Raw genomic sequence first — 25,206 nt, 5'->3', positions numbered from 1 at the left:
TCTTTTGGGCCTTTAAGTACTTTTAATGAAATGATTTTGGCCCACCTGACAGAAGGTTTGGACGCGCCCGCCTTAAGGCCACAGGGGTTTTGGACTTCTAATGGCACAGATCGGTTCCTCCAATCCACGTTTTATCTAACTTCTTTCTTGTCCTGCGGCTTTAATATCCTTCTATGGGTCTGAGGAAGGAGGGATGCTTTACCAGCAAGGCCCAGACAAAGGTCAACCCCCCCCTCCGTCACCTTAACCCCGGCCCGTTTTTACAGCACACGCTCTACGAGACCTGCATTTGAACCGCGCTGCACTTCCTTTCATCTTCTACGTCTCCTTCTCCCTAACTCAACTCTGCGAGGGGATGTTCGGAATACCTTTTGATTCCGCTAATTCAATTTGATGGAAAAACAAATACTCCGGGGGAGAGACAGGGGACGAGGAAAGAGTGGGAGTAGCAAGGGGGGATGGATGGATGGCGAGGAGGACGAGGAGATCGGACACTCGCGCCGAGCCCTGGGAGGGAGCGAGGGAGGCGGTGAGGGAAGTTGGTGAGTATAAACAGAAGAGAGTGGAGGGGAGAAAGAGAAGAAGGCAGGGAGTGGGAGATGAGCTAAAACATCCAGTTCCAGGTTGAAGTCGTAAAACCTCCCGGTGCTCTGATCTAGGTGGCCGCCATGTTCACCCCACTGACGCATCGAAGATCTCTCCTCTTCATCTCTCCTCAGGAATGCCACTCTGATAGTCAAGATAAGTAACTTCCTACTTTATGTTTTTCTGTGTCACATAATTCAGGAGGAGAGTCAAGAGGGGACGCCTCCGCGCTCAGCGCAGCCTTCCGCCCAGGGAGGCGAAAAACATACAACGTCCTCACTTTACCAAAATAAAGGGCCGAGAAATCTGAACGGGTGAACAATGGTGAAAGCAGTGTTCGGTATTCAAAGTATAAACCTCATTCCAAGTGTGAATGTTATTGCCTTATCTTCGGGCCCATCAGCGTTTCCACACCAGTTAGTTTTGTTACATTTTAACCTTAAACGTCAGTGTATGTTATTGGGATTTTATGTGCTAGACCAGCACAAAGAAGTGCCGAATAATGATGTAGAACGGAAAAGACGTGGCTTTCTGAAAAATTATCCTTGTATTGACCCACTTTTACTCTGATAACCCTAAATAAAAGGGTTATCAGAAATAAAATTACTTCTGGATGCCGTCAGAAGTAATTTTAGAAGAATTTTAGTCAAGTAGCAGCATCGTGAAGATCAACAAACACACCAGACAGCTCCGGGAGAAACCTGTGAAGAAAGAAAAACAATAAATCCCACTTTTTTTAGAGCTCAAATCGAAATTCTTGGAGGAACTCTGGAGGAGCTGCAGAAATCCACAGCTCAGGTGGGAGCAAGTGTCAATATGCTAAATAGAAGATGTGCTACTGGAAAATCAGAAAAGTGAAAAAGAAATGAAGCCATAAAATGCCTTGTTTGCAGTTTGTGATGTAATGTTGGTGGAACGAGGCGCTCTGCTGACCAAGAGACCAATTCTGAAGTGGTTTGAGCTACATGCACAATGTATCAGCAATAATATGTCATCGGCCGATATTATTGTCTTTTTTTGACATATCAGTATCAGTATGATAAGTAAACCTTTGCAGCTAATAACATCTCATTTTATTTCCATCTTTTTGACATTTGTGTACATGTTTTGGGCGGGAGAGGGGCGGATTGGACACGAGTTGTTTGTTTGGTCGGGTGACAGCAACCAAACAAACAGCGAGTTATGCAGCCAGAATCTGTTGGCAAAATGTCAAAAATTATTCACAGATTTTCTTCATCCAGTCTGACTGACCTTGAGCTTCTTACAAGCAAAAACTAAGTCTAGATGCGTAAAGCTGATGGGGACAATGAGACAAACACTACAACGTATCGGCTCTTGCAGCTGAACACAGCTGTCCACCACTCTTTTCAAACTGCTCTTATTTTTAAGATCTGCTTTAAACCTTGTTTTATTTTTCTTCCACCTCAGATATGGTGAGATTTGTGAGCAGTACGAGGCAAAATGTGAAGATTCAGGGGTCATGATAATATGGCAAGCCACTGTAGCAAACGTGTTTGTCACGTGACTGATCACATTTACGATAATCAGTTTCTTTTACAATTTTACATAGACCATTTTAAGGTAATCTTGTTTAAATTTAAGACCTAAATGAATTACCAACAACCTATGTAATGAATAAATGATCTTTAACTTACCTAATAACTCAACCAGGTTAAATGTAACTGATGTTTCTTAACTCTGGCGTGTGATTCCAGTGCATTAGCACTTTATTACAGTGTGCAGGTGTCTTCGCCGTCATAGGTCGCCATGGAGATCTTGTATTAGTGCATCAGGTTTACTTACGCACATTAGTTCCTCTGAATTGTGCTAAGGGATGTCAGAGGAGTCAGATTCTTATCTGTAAAGTTTTAATTCTACTTTGCTGTCGTAGAAACGTTGATTTTTATGTTGCTTATATTTATGGTTGCAATACGCCAAAGTGAGGCTAAGCTAAACAGGTGGAAATAGTTATCCAAATATAGTTTCCTGCATGTCCTTTTAAAAACTTTCAAGGCCTAAAATATGGATACATAGATAAGGTACTTTTTAAGACGACAGATCAACAAATTAAAAGGATCCAGAAGTCCATACTCTTAAAAGCTTTACAAAGAACTTTCTCGTACTCCTATCAAAGGTTTATTTCCCATCACTAACCCCAATCTTGATTATCGCTGACATGAAAAATGCACAACCTTCTACCACCTCATTAAAACATTGCAACCATGAATATGTGTTTTTTATTTCCCTGGCAACAAAAATGTGTTAGTCAGCAGCATAATCTCCTACTAAAACTTTAGAAAAATGTCATGTTTCATTTATTCAGCTGAAAAATACCTATTGAAATTATTTTCTGCTTTTCTCCTCATTGCCAGTTGCACGGTTACGGCATGCCTTTTATCAGTACCTTGTTGGTTAATTTTGTGTCTGTTGAACCATTTCCTTGTCGATTTCGACATGTTTTGGATCACTATCTCGCCTTAAGATCTATAAGCCATTTTCAGCTTTCTGGCAGAGGTCACCATTTTATTTTTATCCTTCCTGGTATTTCAAACAGCTCATAAACTCTACCAAGGTAACCGGCTTCCAGGGTCTTTGGAGGAGAAAGCATGACATCTCCTCCAGCATGCTTATTTTTTCCTCATATTCATCTTTTGCTTTGTGCAACACCTACTTTTAGCTAAATTTTAGTCTCATCTAATGAGTCAAGTTAAAGACTCTCCCTCCAAAAGAACCGATTGGCAGGTAGACGACACCTAATGGCTGTTAGAGACCCTTGACCCCAGGAGGTCACTCGTTTCTGAAGTTATCTAACAAAACGTTTTGATTCTTGTCTTTCCCTCCCTTAGCATCCTTCTTTCTGAGCATGGAGGTAAAACTAATCTGGACTGTCGTTCAGCCGAGCGGCCAGGCCCTCTGCATTGTGGCATATTTACACCTCATGCATTTAAACAGAACATTATGGATTATTAATTGGAGGGTCAGAGAATCGTTGGTTAGCTTTAAAAAAAAAAGGATCAACTAAAAATGCTTCAGCTACATTTGTTGTTATTGTTCTGTTATCGGATCCATTATTTGTGTCACCAGCAGTGGCACCTTCAAGGAAGGGTCCAGGGGGGCCATAGCCCTATCTTAAAAAATGCTGCCAGAGAATAATGTTCATGTCACAGAAAGGTACACAGATTCATCTTTTTTTTTAAACTGTGCCCCCTACATTTTTGGGGGCACTACTGCTCACTTAAAAAAAAAACATTTATATCTTAACATGGAGGGTTTTTTCTTTTACCTCACTTAATAGATGTCCAATTGAAAATTTTCTCTAATCTTTCCACTGTGAGATTTTGCTTCTGACACTCAAAACGAAACTATTCTAAGGCTTTTTTTTTCTTCTTCTTTTTTGCTAGACCAATAAATTTGTCCGCATCTGTGCGCGCACTTGCATGTTCATGTGTGATGTGGGAGTCTCTGGTGTTTCAGACCGCTGTATTATTTTTGGGAGGGCTGCTCCTTCCCTCCGGAGGGCCTCCCTGAAGAGTGCTTGCTCTCTGGGAGCCCGGCCAAAGCCCAGCCGAGTGGACCCTTCGCCTGCGGCGGCTCACAGCCCACTGGAGTCGCGGCCCTCGGCGCTCGGCCCAGCTCCCACAGAGCTGCGCTGCACACAGATGGCCAGACCGCTCGCTGCCAAGTCGTGCGTTGCATTTTTCACCGGTGAATCAAGAGGATCCCTCCTCTCTCAGATGGTTGGACGCAGCCACCCGGTCCTGCATACTGTCAGGGTTTCTGAAGCGGACAGCTGCGTACGACGCAGCATTTTGCCTACACTGGATAACAAAAACAGTACCTATAAAAGTCCCTGGATAAATCTTTTTCCTTTTTTTCCATGATTTAAACAGCCCAGACCTCTGGAAAACCCCAGCAGATGTCAACAGGGCGGAGGGTTCAGGAAGGGGTAGCTGTCCACTTTTAGCTTAGACCGTTTAATCGGATGGTTTGTGTTGTGGGCGTGTGAGGGCATGTTGAGCTCGGCAATGATGACCTAAAATTGGCCCTAATCGAGCAGACTCATTAGTCGCTTGGCGGTGTTCAAAGTTTCTTCAATCCGTCCCCGCGCCCCCTTCGCTTTACTGTAATCGTCCAAATGGGAGGCAGAGACGGGGCAAGCGGCGCAGAAAGGAGGAGACCACAAGGCAAACAGAAAACATGGGAGAGCAGACAGAGAGAGAGAGAGCACACAAAAAATAAACAAAGAGAAAGAAAAAGAGGGAGAAACAGAGTCGACGCCTGCTTCCTGGCAGCCTCAGCTGCGAGCACATCTGTGTGTGAAAGGGTTTGAGCAGACCCCCACGTGTTTGCTCAGGTCGCCTGATTGCCTTTCCTTCCTCTCCGCTCTCCCACTAAAGACCCCGCTGTCCTTCCTCTCACTCCAGTCGCCACGGCCAAAAGCGAGAGACAGGGGGCCCGCTCTGTGACAGACGCTGGGAGTGAGAAAAACACCGCTCTCATGACTCAGTAGTTTTCACACACACGCGAGTTCACACACGACGTTTGGGGACTACTGAACGCCAAAAAACAGGGTGACGCCTGCGTACGTTGTTTCGTCAAATGCAGGGGTGTGAATTCTTGGCTGCATGTGCGTAAGCATGAGGATACGCGCATATGCATGATGCATGACTGTGTGTGACTCCGGAGCCCTTCGCTGGAGCCTGCTGTCTGGGCACAATGGTCCAGCCTGGGGCCTTCGCTCCACAAAGAGGCCTTCTCTTAACGACGAGCCATCACAGATAGAGGAGGAGCCTGACCAAAGCATTACCACGCTTTAAGGATCAGAGAGCTTCTCTTGATGCATCTGATACCGCTTATGATTTTAATGACCACGCACCCTTTGTGAAGGGGGAACTTCAGCGTAATAGCCGTGTGTACCATCCCACACAAACATTTCAGAATAACACGCTTGCTTTCGTTAACAAAAAAAAAGGCCCAACATGGAAGTGGACTCATTAAGAGACGCGTCCGAAAGCAAGATCGTGCGATGAGGCAAAAGGCAGCAACTTGTAAAAGGTATTTATAGCATGTAATCTTTTTACCACAAGCTTCTCTGTAACGTATTAGGATTTTATCTGACAAGCCAATAATGGTGTTAGTTCAAGGAGTGAAGATGAAACATTGAAATTCTGGAAAATGTGAGTCGCTTTTGCATTCAAATAAAACCCAGTGCAACCAGTTGCCTTCAGAAGACGCGTCATGATTTGTAAATGAACTTTACCCCGTGTGTCATTTAATCCCAGTGCAAATCCATCTGCTCTGTGACGGGCTCAAAAGGTTTTCAGAGAACAAACAGCACCATGAAGACCAAGTATCACGGCAAGCAGGTCAGGGGAAGAAAGATGTTTAAAACAACGTCCCAGCCTTTAAACATCTCACAGAGCCCAGTCCATAGCATCGTTTGAAGATGTACTGAAACCTACCAAGACACGGCCGTCCAACCCAAACTGAGACCGAGAGCTCAGCTTTTAGACTTTAGTCAACTTTTAGTTATGGAGTCCACAAATCTGTCCTTCATTGAAAAAGTAGCAAAAAGAAACCTGTGGAAGAACTTCTGGTCTTCCTTCAGAGGCTCGTATGACTAACACACACTGCACAAAAGCCTGAACCATCACCATGGTGAGACACGGTGGCAGCCGCCTAATAATGTGGGGATGCTTTTCTTTTGCGGGGACAGGGGAAGTGGTCAGAGTTGATGGGAAGATGGATGGAGCGAAGCACAGGAAACTCTTGGTAATATGCCTGTTAGATCCTGCAAAGAGCTTGAGACCGGTTCTGATGTTCATTTTTCAGCATTACGACCTACAACAGCCAAATGATTTATATGAATGTATACTCATAAGTTATAATGGCCTTGTCAGAGTTTAGACCTGAATCCAAATGGAAAATTTACACAATTTAGACAACACATAAGGATTGTTGTTCATAGATGTCTCCATTCAATGTGGCAACGCTTGTACCATCACAACACAGCATGTATGGACAGACTACAAGTACACACTGCAGTTTTCACTCTTTGTTGTAATATTGGAAATAAATTTATGATTAACCTTCCAGTTCAAAAATGCTTGCTTCATTGTTTTGCTTTTTGCACATACAACCACACCAAATCACTTCCAAAGGGTGTGAATACTTTTGCAAAGTGACCCGACTGAAAATCGCAGCCTCTTTAAAAAACACGTGAAATTCCTTCAATTTTTTATTTTTTTCCTCATCTCTGCTTTTCTCTCCACTCTGCTTTCTAGGACGTACATCTGTAAGAATCATAGAGACATACGTTACTTCAGTATTAAACTTTATTTTCTCTTCTTTGTGAGATGGAAAAATGATAAAAACGTACAGCTCAGGGACTTTTACTCGCCCAAGACAGGTCAGTGTTTTTCTTTACGTAATAACCATGTAATTAAAATTATACGTTTCCATGTGTGTCCGGTGAAAGTTTAAAGAGTGAAAATAAATTATCGTAGCAATAATTATAACATCAAATATAACAACAATAATAGCAATTAAGCATTTATAAACACTCTATTTACTGTGTTGGGGTGTTTTTTTTTTTCTTTTTTCTTTTTCCCATAAAACAGTTATGAAAAACAGGTGAGCTCTGTGGTGCACAATCCAGCATGTGAAGAGAGCACTGGTTGGTTGCTGCCTTTCAGCAGTTCTGCCTGTAAGACAGCTTCCAGCACCAAGGAGTCCGTCTGTGTGGGCGTGCACGTGTGGGAGTGTGTGTGTGATGGCAGCAGTTGTGAACAACAGCGCAGGGATGGACGAGGTGCACGTATCTCGAAGTATGACGGTATGATCATGAGGTGAGAAACAGCGGTTGTTTTCAGGCCCTCTCTGGAGTCTCCTGTTTCAGGGTCAGGGAGAGGAGGGTACCAAAGTGACTTAGTAAAAATAAGCACAAAAAAAAAAAGAATGACAAGCTTCTCCATTCACTCCCGTCAGCCCCACTCGCCCCAGGGGACGGAGGAGGTGGGTGGAACGGACAAACCCCCTCGTCGCATTAGCTCTTCACAGAGTCCGCAAAAAGTTCGCGACAGCCACCCCCTCTTGGCGAGGCCGTGGCCTGACGAGGCCCTCGGTCATTGAGTCCAACTGAAAGCCGCTGCGCTCCGATCAACCGCTGTACAGGACACAAGTCCACCGTTTAGTGTCTATGGAGATGCGGCGGGTCCTGCGTCCCGCGGGGCGGAGAGGGACGACCTCAGTGGGGCTCGGCCCAGACCGGCGACCGATTGGAGTGGTGCGGGTGACCGAATGACGGGTGAATGGGCGTGGGAGTGGGCAGCATGTGTCCCGAGTGGCTGAAGGGCGGAAGGTGACCCATGTGGGTCATGTGGCTGGTGAGGCCGGGCCCTCCAAAGGGCGACGCCTTGTCCTGCATGCACTTGGAGAGCTCGTCAAAGCCGTCCCCCGCCCGCTTGTTCCTCTTGGACTTGCTGGACATCTTGCGGTTGCGCGTCTGGATGCCTTCCTTCTTCATGGTCAAGGGTCTGTTGACCTGTTGAGGAGTGGGCACATTAGCTCAAGGCACGCCAAACAAAAGCCGCTCTGACAGTGTGAATGCTACATCATTGTGCTGCAAGGTTGTTTTTTGCCTTCTAACTTCGGCTGAAAATGTCAGCCGGAATCTCTCACTTGCCGCCAATTATCATGTACACGGCGTTTCTGTCATGGCAGTTGCCCTTCATGAATCGTACCAGTGTAAAGTAAACCCCATAAATAATGAGCAGCTGCTTTGCATGTCCACTGGCTGCATTCTGGGGCCAGTCAGGGGCGTTTTATTTTAGCTTTTGTCCAATTGTCTGGGCCAAACAGAACCTTCCCGGTCAATATGAATTCATGGGGACGAGGACAGGCTGGGTGTGAAAGGAGCAGCCTCAGACAAATCCTCATCAGTGTAACCGACGCCGTTACACTGAATGACAGTCCCACCCGGCAGCCTCTCCGGGGAGTAACGCCCCCCATTGAAACAACGACGGATTAATAAAAAGAGACGACCGGTGTGGCTTCTGCACGACAGGGTGAGCAGCCTCTGCTTGCACACTCTTAAATCGATACACGCTGTCCGCCCACTTAACCAGTTAAGCACCACCTTCGCCCCCCCCAAAACTCCACAATTGGGTGAAAGTCTTTCTGTGTGTGTGTGTGTGTGTCCACTCTCTAAGCTTACTTACGTTGTGTAGTTTGAAGTAGAGGCCGCAAGCATTACACACCGGGTCTCCATTCCCGTTGCGCCTCCACAGGGTGGTGGTGGTGGTCTGGCAGTTTGCACAGCAGGTGCCTGCACGTCTGGCAGCAGACTGAGGAGAGCAGACAGAGTGAACGTAAACATTGTAAATAATGCTCCATTATGTCGTTGTGAGCTGGTCGGTTTGGGCGAAACACCCCTGGGCAACATGTGGTTCAGAGTGTCTGTTCTCTAAAGCAGCGGTTCCAACCTGCAAAATAACAGCAAACTTCTCACCCTATGTGAAAGTATAAATAATATCTCTACACATCACCACTGTAAATATATTTTATTTATTGATATGCATGCACTGCTTCCATCTCTTTTGAAGGTGGTCTTAAACTAATTGTCCCCATTTGCTTTGACTTACGAAGAGGAACCCAGGACCTCACATTTGTTGGTTTGCGACCCCAATTTTAGAAACCTCTGGTGCAAACAGAGGTGAAAAGCACACATCTAAAAGGATGTCTGGTTAAAAACACCACTATTAACATCTAAATGTGGTTGGAGGTGATCAAACGGGCTTACCGAAGTCTTTGTTTTGCTAAATTTGGATGGAAGCAACAATGACAATAAAATGTTATGTTTTCAAGATGACTTTTTGTTTTAAATAAAAACAAAGGAGACACAAATCCTTAAATAACAATTACAAAAAATAAAATAAAATCACGAATGTTCAGTGTTTTGAGGGCATGCTCCAAAAACACCTGTGGTTATCATTTCCCATATAGACACTGCATCAGTTAATCTCTACGATTATTATAATTTATTATTATTATTATTAATTGAGGTTTCTCCCCTTCAAGCCCACTTTTTGTACACACCTTGCCATTTCTTCCTATTTAGTTTTGTTCACTTTACTTTCATATTCATGTACCAATCAAACCATTTTAAGCATTTTTGTTGTTGCATTGATTTTCATACATTATGAAGCAACGCGTGCATAAAAGTCATTTCAATGTAGATGATTTTCTGCAACCTGGAGCACAACCAGTTTCCACTTGTGGCGGTCGCGGCAGCCATTTGTGGGAGCTTTGGGTGCTGCTCATTTTTGACACCCCTCGCCATTTCGTACTTCTGCGTGTTCGTGGTTTCCTATTGACTTTTCGACAACAAGCACAGATTGAAATCGATTTTCTGCATTAAGTCGTCGTTTGCTGCACTGAAATGTAGGTATGTGACCTCAAAAAAAATATTTATTCCGTCTCTTGGAGTTCCGATTAGTTTGTGAGGTGATTATGTCAGGGGGCCAAAAAAGATCTAGAATCGCCATTAGCGGAAAATACGATATTATGTCAATTATGAAAATAACATGCAGCTAATTAGATTCATATGTGTGTGACAGTCCGAGCCTTTATCTCCATGATAATAGTGCATAGAGAAGCCAACCTATAGGTGGTGGCCACATATACATGGGTACGAAGTGGCTTTTTTTTTTTTTTTAAGCTATTACATATAAGTTTGGGAGGAGGAAATGGCACCGCACATTCTTACAATAAAGTATGAAAATATATATTTATATACGTATTGTTCCGTTTATTCGCACACTCTAATTTTTCCAGTGTGTCGCTGCAGGTAATTTGTGCGCTGCATTACGTAACCGGTTATTACCAGTTTGTAATGGAGGACCCGGTCGGGTCCCAGTGCGCGCGCCCTGACGCAGGAAAAGCTGCGCTACAGGTTGTGTAAGCGGAGCCGCTGTCCTCGCCGACAGTGCGCTCCCGCATCCACTGCGGATCAATTCTCCACGCATAATGAGAAACATTAAGCGAACACGCACGAACCCCTCCGGTTCTCTCTCTCTCTCTCTTTTTTTTTTTTTAAACGCACGCAGCATTCAGGTTTTTCCCTTTTAAATCAATTTCAGGTGAGTTGGCGGTTCACTAACATCTATGCTCGCTCTTTTTTTTAAAAAATTCCACAAAATACGCGTTTCTGCTGTTTTTTCTATAAACAAATATAGGGGGGGAAAAAACAACAACAACAACAACCGCTCATTAACATTTTACCTCTGTCCGCACAGAATGACAAACAGGAGGAGGACCATAAATCCGTCTATTTTCCAATGGCCGCCCCTCTCGGCCCGTCTCTTCACACATAAGCGGCTCCTTCAGTGTTGTGATAATCTCTTTTACAGTATATGTCAGCCGCGGCCGCAGAGAATGCTGCGCGCCGGGTGAAGGCGGAAACAGCCGGGAGCCTGACTTCCTTATCTGGCCCGGCCAGATATCCGGATAGGAAACAACTGGATGCCCCTTTGAACACAACTCTGAAAAACACTTGAGCTGAAAATGCAAAACGCTGCACGGCCACATGGGCAGTGGAACGTGCGGGCTAATGGAGGAGGAACGGCGTGGAGGTGATGGAGGCAGAAGGGGAGAAAAATAAATAAATAGAAAAAGAGCCAATCAGAAGTATCTTCAGAGATCGTCTAATGGCGAGACTAATTACCTGCTAATGTTTATGAGGACATTTTGATCAGGACCGTAGCCTTTGGAATACTTTGAAGCAACAACATTGACCTGCTGATGTTATTTGTAGTAGTGATAGTGGTATTTTATTAATTTGACCCAACCACAGTGTTCATTGGGAAATGGTTCTCCAGCAGAACATTCGATTCACACCCAACAAGACCACGTTTGGTACCCAATTCTTTTTTTTTTTTATCTCCTCACTGTCTACTGTAAGGAGCCTGACCATAAAATACTGTCATAAATAACGATGCCCACCACCAGGAAGTTGGTTAGAGTTATTTTAGTTTGATCAGTGTTTCAAATCGGTCATATTTTAATAGAGTCTGGTGACCCAAACGAGAATCAGAACCAAAACAAACAGTGAAACACAAATATTACACTCTGTAAAATGCAAGTAAATTAAAGTACACATGAGATTAGAACATTTTCGCAACTATTTAGTGCCAGAATTCATAAACAGATTCAAATACAAGAAAATAAATTAAAATAATCATATGCAATGGTTTGAGTACATGGATTTTAAACTGCTAATTTACAAGTAGGAAAGGATGATGAAGCATAATAGACAGACAGACAGACAGACAGACAGACAGACAGGCAGATTGATTGATTGATTGATTGATTGATTGATTGATTGATTGATTGATTGATTGATTGATTGATTGATTGATTGATTGATTGATTGATTGATTGATTGACTCCATCATGGTGTTAACTCAAGCAGCCTGGGTATCAGTAACAGTATCAGAAGTACCAGCAATAACGATAGCAGGAACAATGGCAATAGTAGCAGTATTGTAACAGGCCGCGAAGGCGGTTCGTCGGGGGGCGAGAGGGACAAACAATTCCAGGAAGATCATAGGGAAAATATAACTTTCCTGGAATTGTGCTGCCGGCATCTGCTTTGTGCTCATATTTGGGTAGCCGGCTCTCGGAGCACAGCTTCGGGGCGTAGAGCAAGAGTTGAGAGACTCACCAGTCTCCGCTTGGGCTTGATGAGCGGTCGGTTCTGGCCGTTCATCTTGTGGTACAGTCCGCAGGCGTTGCACAGGTAGTGGCCGGTGCCGTCCCGCCGCCACAGAGGGGTGGACGTGGCGCCGCAGTTCACGCACTCTCGGCCCTCTGCATATAGTTCAAGAGGAAGACAAGGGAAAGAAAATTTATATAATTAAAAAGTTCACCTTCTGTCAGAGGCGGCACATGTGGCAGCTGCCCGGCGCTACCGGGCAACCGTCCCGCGCCGGGCGACCCCAGATGGCACTGTAACATGAAGAGAAAATCCGCCTGGAATTGGGGACAATGCCCGCATCGGCGTGCAGGTGTAGCAGAGTGAGCGGTTGTCACACACAAACGGCTCCGTGTAAACCGATCCAGAGGCAGCGAGAGCATGTCCAGAGGTGTCCAACAAGAAGAATGAGACACACCATCAAATTAGGGCTACATTATTTATCAACTCAATGGGCACCCATGAGAGGAAGCATTAGTGCGAGTTGGAGGTATTAAATGTGGCAGACAGTGTTGCAGGGCTTGATGAAAGGCTTGCATGTCACTTGGCTGCTAATAATGACTTTGAGCTGGTTTCAAACCACAAATGCTCATTCTTTGTGGGTAAAAAAGAGAGAAAGAGAGAGAAAAAATCAGCTTTTTTAAATCTTCCGTCCATGTCCTCGTCTCTCCCTTACAGGTTTGACTTCAAACAGCCTATTGCTAAACCGACAATTCACTTCAAGAATCCCTATTTTTCCCCAGAGCACCATCTCATTATTCCTGTTATAAAGCCAGCGACACCCAAAGTCCCACCCTTTGCTCTACAATGGAATCTGACCTGAGTACAAAGCTAGGCTCTCCTTTTGAAATGCATCTTTCTTAGACCTCCCTTCTCCTTCCTCTTAGTGCATCTTACGATGCATTAAGTGTTTCACAAGTCCAGCGACCCGACTGAAGAGGCCCTCATTAAAGCTGCAAATATTCATCAACCGTGACTTCTATGTTCTGTTTTATGCAACGCATTGTGTCGAAATAAGAAAAGAAAATGGGAAGGGTGAAGAAGCATCGAGCACAAGAAAGTCAGATGGGGGAAGAGCTCTTGGTTTGAGGTCAGTTCGACAGGAAGCCGCAGGACTGCAAGGTGTTTGTGCTGACAGCTGAAATGTCATTGTGGCATTTTGTACAACAGTCAATCAACATTACGGGCACCGGGCAGAGAGTTTGACAGATAAGGGGCCTTTTTTTTTTCTTTTTTGAATGCCGTACAGCAGATATGTTTGTGTTACTGACTCGGGCACAGACTGGCCGGCCTTTTTTAAATGTCACACTATAGCATTTCTCCTGCCACAACAGCTCATATTCACTCCGATTATCGGGCGGCCAGCATTTCCCCAGGTGTAGTTTAGAGAGATGACAGTGCTGATAATTGCACAACTGCATCCGGAACAACTTGTCAACAGTAGAGATGCACCGATCGAGCTTCTCCTTCCTGATGCCTATTGCCAATTTTCTTTGAAATCTGACTTGCCAGTTCTGATGGTTCGATTTTTTTTTTTTTCCCAATAAAAATGAAAGATAAAACTTGGTCTGAAGGTTTATTGATAGAGAAAATACTGCAAGACTGTGTCTGTTTACGTGTCAAAACTCACGTCCCTGGCCTTTATCTGATTTTTGTAAAGCTGAAAAAAAAATTATTAAAATACATATTTTTTGTTGAGGAGTTTACATACAGAAAATGGTGGCCGTCTTTAGGTTTGATGCACTAAACAAATAGCAAAAAAAAAAAAAAAAAACCAATATTTAATGTTTTGATCACTTATTAAAAACAGATGAAGAAAAAAATTGGCCAGTTCCGACATTAGACAGCGCAAAGTGAATGTTGTAGGTTTAGGCGATTATGGACTAAAAACTGTGATTTTTAATACATTTAATTTATTTTTTTTTAAATCTAAATTTTCTTTACTTAACCAGCCAAACGTCTGTCAGAGACAATCAAGAGAAAATCGACCAATTTCTGGACGACTGATAATCACAAAACTGAAGAGATGATCTAGCCAGAGATGGAATTAACCAAGGTGGACTTTTTGTTTTTTATTTCATTTTTTTTATTTATTTATTTTCTTTAGAATTTAATTATGCCATTTATCAAGGAACCTGCAGCACATTTTCTGTGTTATATTCATTAATCCTTAGAATAAAAATAGTGGAATAGGTCAAAGTTGGAATTGTCAAAACTCAAAGAAATATGAAAAGCTGTCCCACAGTGCATCTCTTTTTTTTTGATGCATGTAACTATGGGCAAAAAATATATATAAGAAAAATATAAGATCTGCCAGAATTTGACCTACAAATGAGCGTAGTCATATCTGACTTAGCTGACTGGAGTATTAGTAGTGAACAAGCTGCTAATGCATTCTTTGTCTGTTAATTCAATGGAAAACAAATGAAACAATGTGGGGAAATTACTGACTCATTACAAGAGCTTTTGTTGTTTTTCTTTCTATCACTATTTTCACTTGGTTTCCCATTAGCGGAGAGCACACAGAGTCGTACAATTCCCATAAACGTCGCAAAAACATGTAAGTAAATATATATATATATATATATATATATATATATATATATATATATATATATATATATATATATATATATATTAACACCGTGAGACTTTTAAGTGCAAGAATGAAAAACAAAACAAACCAAAAAAAAAAAAAAACCCAGCGCCCATGATGATTACTCAATGCTCTGCAGAATGCGTTCTCATCTTCACAGAGAAGCGGGTCCACCACTGTGGACGCACTGGGCCAAGGCCATGCTTAAAAACACAAACAGCAGGACTCTGTCGCCGGGGCTTTGTTAGGACTGTGGAGAGCGGTGGGCGGGTGGGGGGTGGAGGTCGTGATTTGTTCACTTGGAGGTATACAGGATATAGCAGGAGCCAGGGCGTCGTGACTGCTTTATTTTTTCGAAGCGCAGTAAAAGGCCACGTTTAAAAGGCAAAAAGAAAAAGAAACCGGTCTGTGGCACGAAAGAGAAGAAGAAGAAGCAATTAGGCGGTTTGTGGTGACGGTGGTAACTTAAAGAACCGGATGAGTCGCTGCAAAGTTCGGTCAGTTTCGTCTAATAATCGCAAAATAAAATGTTCCATTGAAAACACGCAGACGAATCTGAGATATTCACGAATAATCGATGAGTTGAACAATTAAAGCCCATCCAGCTTCCTTTTTTTAAAATCTTAAATCGCCGTGATTGGATTGAGAGCTTTCATCCTGAAGTGGATGAACTGACCCCCCCCCCCCCCCCCCCCCCACACACACACACACACACACACACAGCACCCTCCGTTAAAATGAAGTTGCAAAGAGTGAGACGGAACACAGATAAGAGGTGTCAGAGAGGAAATGTTGCTTAGAAATGAGAGATTTTTTTTGTTTTTTGTTTTTTTGACAGAGCGGCAAACAAATGTCAAAACTGCACAGAGGGGGATTTTAGGTCCAAATCTGAGCTCAGACAAAATATGCAAATACCCTCCAGGCAATGCATACACAATTATATCCGCATGTTTAACAACAACAACTCTAACATTATTACCGCGCCAGATAAAACATGCATGCGCTCTGTAAAAGGCTGGATCGGGCGAGTATGAATATAAATCGTTTTAATTGGCTTAATAATCTGTTGATAATGCGGAGGAACGAAAACATCAGAGACTCACCTGAGCTCGACCTGGCTTTGCTTTTGCATTTGGGCGTAAAGCTGGAGGAAGACCCGCCGAGCAGGCTGCCCGGGTGGAAGAGGCTGCCGCTGTATTCGTGGGGCGTGGGGAGCGAGTAGGCCGGGTAGGTCGGGATGGGGTGATGCGTGGCCGCGGCCTGGCCGTTCATGGAGGCCAGGCCGCCGCGGAGCGGGCTGCAGCTCTCCATCTTCATGCCGTCCGTCAGCGGCACCTGGTACTTGATCGAGTCCTTCTCGTCCATCCTGGCGGAGGTCGGGGAGGTGGGGCCCGGGTCCGGGGAGACGTCTTTCGGAGGGGTCGGGGGGAAGCTGTAGAGGTGCGGGCTGGAGTGGGAGGCGGGGGTGAGCGAGGACACGGAGGCCGTGCCGGCGCTGCTGCTGCAGGGGTATCCGGAGCTGGCGGGGTGGAGGCCGGGTTTGCTGAAGTGGCTGACCGCCCATGCGTTGTGGTGGTGCGCGGCGGACAGGGCGGCTTTCCCGGGGTCCAGCCAGGGGATGCCGGGGCTGTGGATGAGGTGTGGCCGGCAAACCTGGTTTCCAGCAAGGCGAGCTGAAAATACAGATTTTTTAATTTTATTTTTTACAATATTATTATGGAATTCTTTGTAATACAATCAGCATATGTGCCACATTTTATTCAACAACCTTTAAGAGCAGAACATTCCTGACACAAGTTCTAAAAGTTCAAATAACAGATCTCACCAGCTAAAGTCTCAAAGTGACTCAAATCCGACATTTAGTTCCAGACGTAAATAAAACGTTCAGGCCGGTTTTAAATTGTAGATCTAATTACTGTCTAGTTTTATAGGCCGTTTATTGTATCACTAAAATGACAACAGGCCCATTGTTGTTAAAACAATAAAGTCCCGCTGATGGTAGATAAACGCAGCTCCAGGTCTGGACAGTACAGGCTGGCTCTCTTTTCCTCCCTGCTGCAGCTCTCGAACTAAAGATTGTTATTAGTAAATTTGCGGTTTTTATTTTATATCCGGGAAGTGCCTCTCTCTCTCTCTCTCTCTGCAGAATCCCTGCCCCAACACGGAGGGGTTAAGTGACATACTTCCCTTTCCTCTCGCTGTCATTTGCTAGAAATCCCTTTTATGTCAGTGAATCGGCCCAGAATTGTAAGGAGGAGCTTTTTACAATTTTATCACAAATTTTTATTATTATTATATTTGATTTTATTATTATTATTATTATTATTATTATTATTATTATTATTATTATTATTATTATTATTATCGCTAGTTCCTTTACATTTCGTATTATTCTATAAACCCGCGGTCGTCCTCACCGTGTGCCTGGCTGTACGTGACCCTGGCCCGGGAGTTGGTGTAGTAAGGGTTCCCTTGGGAGTCCAAGTGGTTCAGAAACATGTCAACCTCGTCCTGGGGCAGCAAAGGCGCCATCGGCTCCATGTAGTTGTGGCTCAGACTGTGGTGGTGGGAATCCGGGTGCTGGCCGTTCAGCACCGCGTGATGGTGCGCCATCCACCGCGACTGATCCGCCGCTGCGACCTCCATGGCTCGGCTCTCTCTCTCTCTTCTTCTTCTTCTTTTTTTCTTTTCTTCCCCCAACCCCTCCGATTCCGTCTCCTGGTCGGCCCGTGTCAGCTCGCTCTCCTCTTTGCAGTGTATAGTTCCCAGCTGTTTTGTCGCCTTTGGAAATAGAATCCTTAAATAGCGCCGCGTCCCTCCTTCTCCTTCAGCGACGACCTGCGAAGTGATGAGAGCAAAGCGTCAACTTTTCACCTCTGCATCCCTCCTTCCGACGGAAAACAAGGAGCGTCCTGCGTGTTTTATCTACTCATATCGAATGACACGTGAAGTGAGCTTTAGCGGGTCCTTGCGGCTGTGGCAAAGTAAGGAGCACAGCTGTGTGTGTGTGTGTGTGTGTGTGTGAGTGAGTGAGAGAGAGGGTGTGTGTGTGTGTGTGTGTGTGTGTGTGTGTGTGTGTGTGTGTGTGTGTGTGTGCGTGTGTGTGTGTGTGTTAAAGCATACCCCGTGTCTGCAAAAAGAAAAGCTGGGGGAAAGTTCTGTCCCGTTTGCAGTAAGTAGCTACCTGTTGCGGTTCCGATCAGCTGACGGGACACACACAAACACTCTCTCTCTCTCACACACACACACACACACATGCACATGCACAAAACGCAGCCTGGATGTGCTAAACCTCTTGATCCGTGCAGAGCTCGGGCTCATTAATGAGATGTGGCGCAGACTGATGCGGCTGGCGCCAGTAAATTCCCATATCAAGCCAGGACGGGGTGGAGCGTCGCTCTGCGCCAATCACGGAGCGCGCTGCCACAATTGGCTCGCTGCGTCCTCGCTCTCTCTTCTCCCTGCTTTTAAATTTCTCTATTTCTCCTCAACCCCCACTAAACTAAACGACTTATCAATCAGCAGCCCACTTTATGTTGTCTTTCTCTCTCTCTCTCTCTCTCTCTCTCTCTCTCTCTCTCTCTCTCTCTCTCTCTCTCTCTCTCTCTCTCTCTCGCCAGAAGCTCAAACGGAGCGAACTTCTTGTTTTTTGGGGTTTATTTTTTAGAACCAATAAGCTTTTTTAAGAGCGTCAAAACGTATGGAGGCAATTCTGCTTGCACAGTATTATTGTCATTTCAAATAAAGAATAATTCCCTTTTCCTGCATTAAGCAGTAGAGAACAGATATATTGTTTTACCCTATACCTGTCCGGACTCCGCAAGATGCGATTAATTGGGTGTGTTATATCCCTCTAATCATAATCATAATAATAACAAGTAAGTGCTATTGTTTGTATAGGGCTGTTGTGTAAATAAACAGCGATTTTAGCACTTCTTGAACCAACAGGGGAGGAGTGAATTTATGACCCCCTTAAACTGGGCTTCTTTGCATTGTGCGGGGATAATTGTCTTTAATTAGGAGCGGGACATTCCTGCTGACAGAACAGGGTCCGGCCAGTCGGAGCCCGCGGTGCACACAGGGCGCCGCGCCGCGAGGGAGGCCGCAGAAGATGGGCGCGAGGCCTCACCTGCGCGAGGACTCAAAACTGTGGCGGGTTACTTTTACCCCGAGAGGCGTGTTTAGCTCCCCCCCCCCCCCCCCCCCCCCGGCTAGATCAAACTTGAAGTGCGCGACATGCGGTTGGTTGCTCGCGACTTTGGTTGACACGTACAGAAAAAAAATACAATAAAATAAATAAAAATGGAGGCTGACTGTGTGTTACTATCCGACACACACACAGATGCCTTGATCCAACTTGATCTGAAGTGAGAAAATGTGCAGTAGACTGAGTGACGTGAGACTTTAGGTACCTGTGGACAACCTAGCAGGAAGTCCCTCCGTTAAACGATTCCTCTGTTCAGGTCATTAGAGCAGCCATCATGAACTCCTGGTTCTTGTGTGTGAATGCGTGTGTACGTGTGTGTGTGGGTGTGTGTGTGTGCGTCAGTCAGCAGTCATTAAATCACTGGCATGTTGCCAGGGGCAGGGGGCTGATGAGCTTGTCAACTCTTAAAATCAACAAATTAGTGTGGGTGTGTGCAATGGCAGCAATAGAAGGAGGATTACACTATAAAAAAAGAATTTTGTAGGGTATTAAATATTAATTAGAATTTTAGTTGAGCATACGTTTTTAAATGTAATGTTCAATAGTAGTTGAACAACATCATTTTATTTTTTGTAACTTTTAAAGCTTTAAAATAACTTTAACTTAAAGAAAACCACATTCTTGCACTAGAATCGGTTTTGGTGCCAAAATCAACAAGATTTTTTTTTACATATAAATTACAATGGATTAATAGTTTCACAGCCTTAATGTTTTTTTGGCCATGTCTACGTCAAAATAGAGTTTTTAATAATACATTGCTTGTGCTTGCCCTTTTGAATGTTGGTCATTTGTTTGTTTTGTACCCACGTTTTTTGGGTAAGAACTCATGGCACCTGGATGTTTCGTACCAGCCCAGTCGACGTTTTTCCACCTGCTAGAAAAGTAGCTTCCAAAGCTGGGGTCGAGGCCCCACTTGGGGTCACAAATACGTAACTTTGGGGTCAGGAGGTACTCTTACGAAATACCAAAAATGACGATGAGCGAGCTTACGGATATTAGAAATGTTGTAAAGATGAAGAACAGGACAAACATGGCGGCTAATATGATAGCTGTTGATGCTTATTATGTTGTCATTGTACCGTTTTTGGTTTTTTTTACCGGCTTGGTAAAAATGCCTGTATGTTGAACCAAGAGTTGGGGTCGTGACCTTTTTACATTTTTATTTTGCTTGAAATTTGGGGAATCACAGTGTCAGTGGACTTCCTGTCCTTACGTTTAATATACCATATAGTTTCTATCTGCCTGTCTAAATCTTGAAATTTAGCCTACTGATTGTAAATTTTAAAATGGCAAAACATGAGAATGAAATTAAAGTATTCTCTCAAGGACGTTTCTGTGTCAAAGCAAGAACCTAGGTTTGTATACAGCCAGCAAGCTTTGGCTTGTTTAGTATTGTCGCTAAATTAGTTAAACTAGCTAAACTAGCTAAACTAGCTACAGCTTCCTAACAAGCTGAGCTGAAGTAGTTATCTTGACAGGATAGCTTTTGCTTTTGTTGTCAGGACTTCTTACAGTTACACTAATGTTTTACAACTTAATCTTAAACCACTTATCTGCTTCTTTTTAGGATGAGAGAACAAACCAGGGGAGAAAAATGAACAAAACAAATAGTAGAAATGTAACAAATTTAACCTAGCAAGTTGGAATTGTCGTTTGGAGTCTGGCTAAATATGTTGTTGTTTAAAAGACCTTTAAAAAAATGTATCCAATTCAAATATTTCCATCAACATTATTAGTTTAATCCAATAGTCTCTGTTTCATCAGCCTATGGTAACTTGCATTCCAGAAAAAGGGGGGAAAAGGGTCAAATTAGGCAGGTGTGAGTATAAGAACATTTTTACCCTCATATTCTGTCCTGTAACTGAATGTATTTCATAGATGATCAGTCATCAGTAAAGCATTACTTACAGGAATTTAGCATCTCTGAGTAGGCTAATCGCTGAGCCTGTAGGATCTAATGGCTCGCCTCTATTTGAGCCTGGATCCTGAGTGGCTGCTGATGCCGTTGGTCTTGCGGTTTTGCAGTGAAAGGACACTTTATATGGATACTGTAAGGTGTCACCGAGCCAAGTGGTCAGCCTGTGCTGTCTGGGCTGCGTTGAAGACCGCAGGCCCAGGCTCAGGAGAGCGGCTGCCGCATGCCCATTGTTGTTTGTGTGTTTGCCAAATGGATTACTCAGCAGGATTTAGCTCTCTGTAATTCATACCTTCATTAATCCCATTTGTATATGCGCCCCAACAAAAGATGGGGGAGTGTGTCGGAGGTGAGGATGAGGAGTGGAGGGGAGGGACACGCTGCTGCTTTCCGTCTCTCTCAAGGACACGGCATTGTTGTTTTCACCCAAGGATGCTACCCTGTCCTACGCCTTCGCCGGAGGACACATCCTCCTCATAACGCCTCCTGCGCGAGCGACGGCGGCGAGGGGGAGTCCGCGGCGCCGTGCTGGCCGCAGCGGCTAATGAACAACAAGATTATCATTCCGATCCACGGCGTTATTAAATGGGATTGGCTTTATCTACCTGTTTGTTCCCATTGGGCACGGTCATCCATCATTATCCGGAGTGGAGGTGTGTGTGACTGCAGCGCCGGGCTCTGTGTGCTGCTTGGAGAGGTGTGTGTGTGTGTGTGTATCTTTATGTGAAGAGCCACAGTGGGGCTTGTGAAGATAAGTAGAGGCAGAGAGAAGAGAATGACACAAACCAGCTGAAGCATTATTGTCTCCTTTACTCACGGCTAATTAGATTGAGCCAGGGCGCTGGGGAGGGCTTTATAGACACAAGCACCCAGACACAAGACCATAAAACCGCTGTGAGAGGGGGCCTGGATGCAGCGTGGAGGGCACCACTCCACTTCCTTATTTAAGAATGAGCAAAACAATCAACAACATTTCGGAAAAAGCAAAGGGCGCGGAGGGTGCAGAGAAGAAAGCGCAGAAAGATTCTGCAACATTTTGTTTGCGAAATGTTCTAAACAGTGCAGGTTGTTTCACTGGTCACTGGTGAAATCAAGGACGCCTCCAGAGAGTTTTCAAAAGGAGTGACTTTATGGGGTTATATTATTACTATTATTATGCTGCTGCCATTTGGAGGTTATATATGTGTTAAAAAAAGAAAAAAAGAAAAAAGTACTCCCTTGTAGTTAAGGATTTGTCTCTGTACAGATTCAATCCTACCTTAGAAGCAGACATGAAAAACTGTTCATATTTTGCTTTTTGCAACAATCTGTATTTAATGAATAAAGAAAGCAATATATCTCCTCAACTTGTTTTTTTATATATATACTTCTATATATACTTCTAAATGTGTACTCATAAAAATATTGTGCTGATAAGATTGCATGGATCAGGGCTGTAGTGTGCCAATTTACAGTGGTGGCCTTTTGCGTCCCTCACCCCTCCCCTGGTGGCGCCATTGCATGTTGCTTGAATAATATACACAAATCAGCCATCAGGTATTTGAAAGGGGTATAACAAGGTGTCAGTCTTCGCAGGGGGGTGTGTGTGTGAGTGTTTTTGTGCTCCTTGCTCCATGCATACCTGCGGAGACCCCCAGCCCGCCCCCTGCCTCGGCTCCACCATTGTACGGGTGTGATTGCTCTGTCTGCTGATGAAAGAGGACCGCCGCAGTCATTATGCGTTTCAAATGCGTGACAATTGAATACTTTTGTCGCCGCTAATACAATGCTGATGACACACTAACTGGACCATTTTCACGATCGAGGGGGTTTATTCCAGGAGCGCAGCACCTTCTCCCTTCCCGCAGGCGACGCGGGGCGCGCCGCATACAAAAAAAAAATAATAATAAAAAGCCCCGTTATTGGCCGCATGTGTGCTGCAAGGAAATACAGCGAAATATTAGAAAGTGCGCACTCCCGCCAGGCGCGTCATTGTTGTGGTGAGCGGAGCTAGTAGTTGGGATATAGTTACAATTTCAAGTGCATATCTGTTTTTTTTTTTTCTTATTTTGTTGTATTGTATTGCTTGCATTTATTAAAAACACCGAATTGTGTTGAAGACAAAAATGCAGCCGATTCTTTCCCTTCATTGTAATAAATAAATAATCGATTTTAATGTAGTTGTCAGTAAGTGTTGGAATATTTGCGACAGTAAGTTTTGAGGGTAAATTTTTTTTTTAAACAAACAAACATGCAACGTTATTTTCCCTCCTTTATAAATAATTCTCAACAAACTTTATATTTAATTATCATTATTATTATTATTATTTATTCCTTTCGGTGTTAAAACACACCTCTTACCTTTTCTACTGAGAGAAGACGTGGGGCTGCTGTTTTGAAGTCACAGCGCGTCCAGTGAAAGCGGCTCCCTCCGGTTCACTCTCCAAAAAAATAATGACGCTCAGTGTGAAAGAAAAATTAATCAAAAACAAAAAAACAAAAAGTGTCCACACCTGTCCCGTTGGTTCAGGGGATTTAATGAAGTATCGGTCTCCGAACAGGCTGTAAGATCCGCCGGGCAGAGAGCGGTGCTTCTACCCCGCTGCGCTCTGACTCTCCCTCCTGTCTGCTCTGCGCACAGCCTCTCTGTGCACAGAGCTAAAAACTTGTGTGGCTGGATGAGAGAGAGACTACGGGCACACAACCCGACGTAATGGCACGTCAGCCAGCCAGCGGCTTGTCTTCCGGGTCCCGGTTAAACACAGACACTGACAGCGGATGGTTCTACCTGATCCATAAGAGGAGAGCCAACAGAGTCACATCGATTCACAATGAAGAGTCGTTCTTTTTTTCTTCTTCTTCTTCTTTTTTCTGTACATGCGCACTAGTTACCATCCTATCTTTGACTTTAGATGAAAACGTTTGTTTAAAATGACGAATAAATGTAAATGTATTGTTGAGTTTGTGCCAAACTGCGTAAAATACACCATGAAGCTACAAACTGTTAGAATTTGATCTAATGGATCAATGCAACGATGTACAGCCATTTTATTACAGTCGTGTCTCTAGTTTAAATTCTGTCTAGTTATTCAGATCATTTTGTTTTTCCTGACTGATTTCCGGTCAGGGCGTGAAACGTTACTGAAACGGTGGTAAACTTTGAAAATCTGTTCCAACAAGATGGCATTTAAATGACTGTTTTTCACAACCACAAGTTGCTTACTTGCATTCTTGAGAGAAATATTAATCCTAAGCCTTATGATAACTCGTAGCCTTTACCAAGTTGTTTTACTTAATAAAACCAACATAACCATGACAGTCTCACCATTCCTAACTCACTCAAACCAACAAGTTAATGCTAATTAAAATGTTCAGGATGGTTTTCTTACCAAAGTAAAGAAGCCAATATTAGAATTTAACCGATTACTGAATATTAGGATTGAGTAAAATGCTGATAAATGTATTGACTAGTATTCATCAGTCTCCAAAGCTCTTTTTTAGAGTGTGTGACTATTGTTTATACAAAGGCCTGTTGGAGACAATACCCCTTTAAAATCACATTAAGCTAAAGGAAGGAAACCATAATGGCTGCACAACTATTAAATGATGGGTTAATTATTTGGAGCACTTTAAAAAAAATTATCGCAGCTGCAGAAATAGTTTATTAAAAAAAAAGATTGTGCCACCCAGCAGTCGTTCATTAGGCCCTCCAGCTAGTTATTGTTTACACTATAAAAACGTACTCTGAGTCTATTAAATATGAGGCAATTAACTTTTGTACATTTTTATAACTCATATTAGTTTCCGATGCTTTTTAAAAATAGTATTAAATAATGGTTGGAAGCTAAGGATATTGATTTATTTTGGTAAGAAATGCTACTTTTTGAAATTAAAAATGTAACTGGAAATGTTGGTTTTGTCAACTGGTTGTGTGTGGTGGCGTCCATCAACTGTAAGGATATGTTTATACGGGTTGTATTAAGAAAAAATATATATCAAATTTGGTAAGAGTTACAGAACCTTCAGCTTGTGCTTGAGAAAGTTTGGGAAGTCTCAGTTTGTATCGTGCTTTAGCTAAACCAGACTAGCTAGCAAGTTTAGCTTCTTACCCATGGGGAAGTCATTTGCTGCGCTTACAGTTTAGCAACATTTTAGCTACAAATCAATTCACG

The 25,206-nt window shown here is 43.7% G+C and overlaps 1 protein-coding gene across 5 annotated transcripts; it reads right to left on the bottom strand.

Moving 5' to 3' along the window:
* Positions 1 to 6,902: 6,902 nt before the first annotated feature.
* gata2a (GATA binding protein 2a) lies at positions 6,903 to 23,779 on the bottom strand. 5 transcript variants are annotated; one of them, XM_028003798.1, is made up of 6 exons: positions 23,396 to 23,779; positions 17,351 to 17,771; positions 16,037 to 16,606; positions 12,308 to 12,465; positions 8,805 to 8,930; positions 6,903 to 8,128 (listed from the first exon to the last, which is right to left on the bottom strand). In XM_028003798.1, the coding sequence occupies exons 2-6, from the start codon at positions 17,577 to 17,579 to the stop codon at positions 7,832 to 7,834; spliced, it is 1,380 nt and encodes a 459-aa protein (XP_027859599.1). In that variant the 5' UTR covers positions 17,580 to 17,771; positions 23,396 to 23,779; the 3' UTR covers positions 6,903 to 7,831. The 5 variants fall into 5 exon arrangements, with proteins under 5 accessions (XP_027859599.1, XP_027859603.1, XP_027859602.1 ...); XM_028003802.1 differs by having other exon boundaries at positions 12,308 to 12,453; XM_028003801.1 differs by lacking the exon at positions 23,396 to 23,779 and adding an exon at positions 18,057 to 18,378.
* Positions 23,780 to 25,206: the final 1,427 nt, after the last annotated feature.

This window comes from Xiphophorus couchianus, chromosome 20 (assembly GCF_001444195.1).
Source record: "Xiphophorus couchianus chromosome 20, X_couchianus-1.0, whole genome shotgun sequence".
In the NCBI taxonomy this organism is placed as follows: domain Eukaryota; kingdom Metazoa; phylum Chordata; class Actinopteri; order Cyprinodontiformes; family Poeciliidae; genus Xiphophorus; species Xiphophorus couchianus.
Note: the sequence above shows the minus strand (reverse complement) of the source record. Positions and strands in the feature narration are given on the sequence as shown.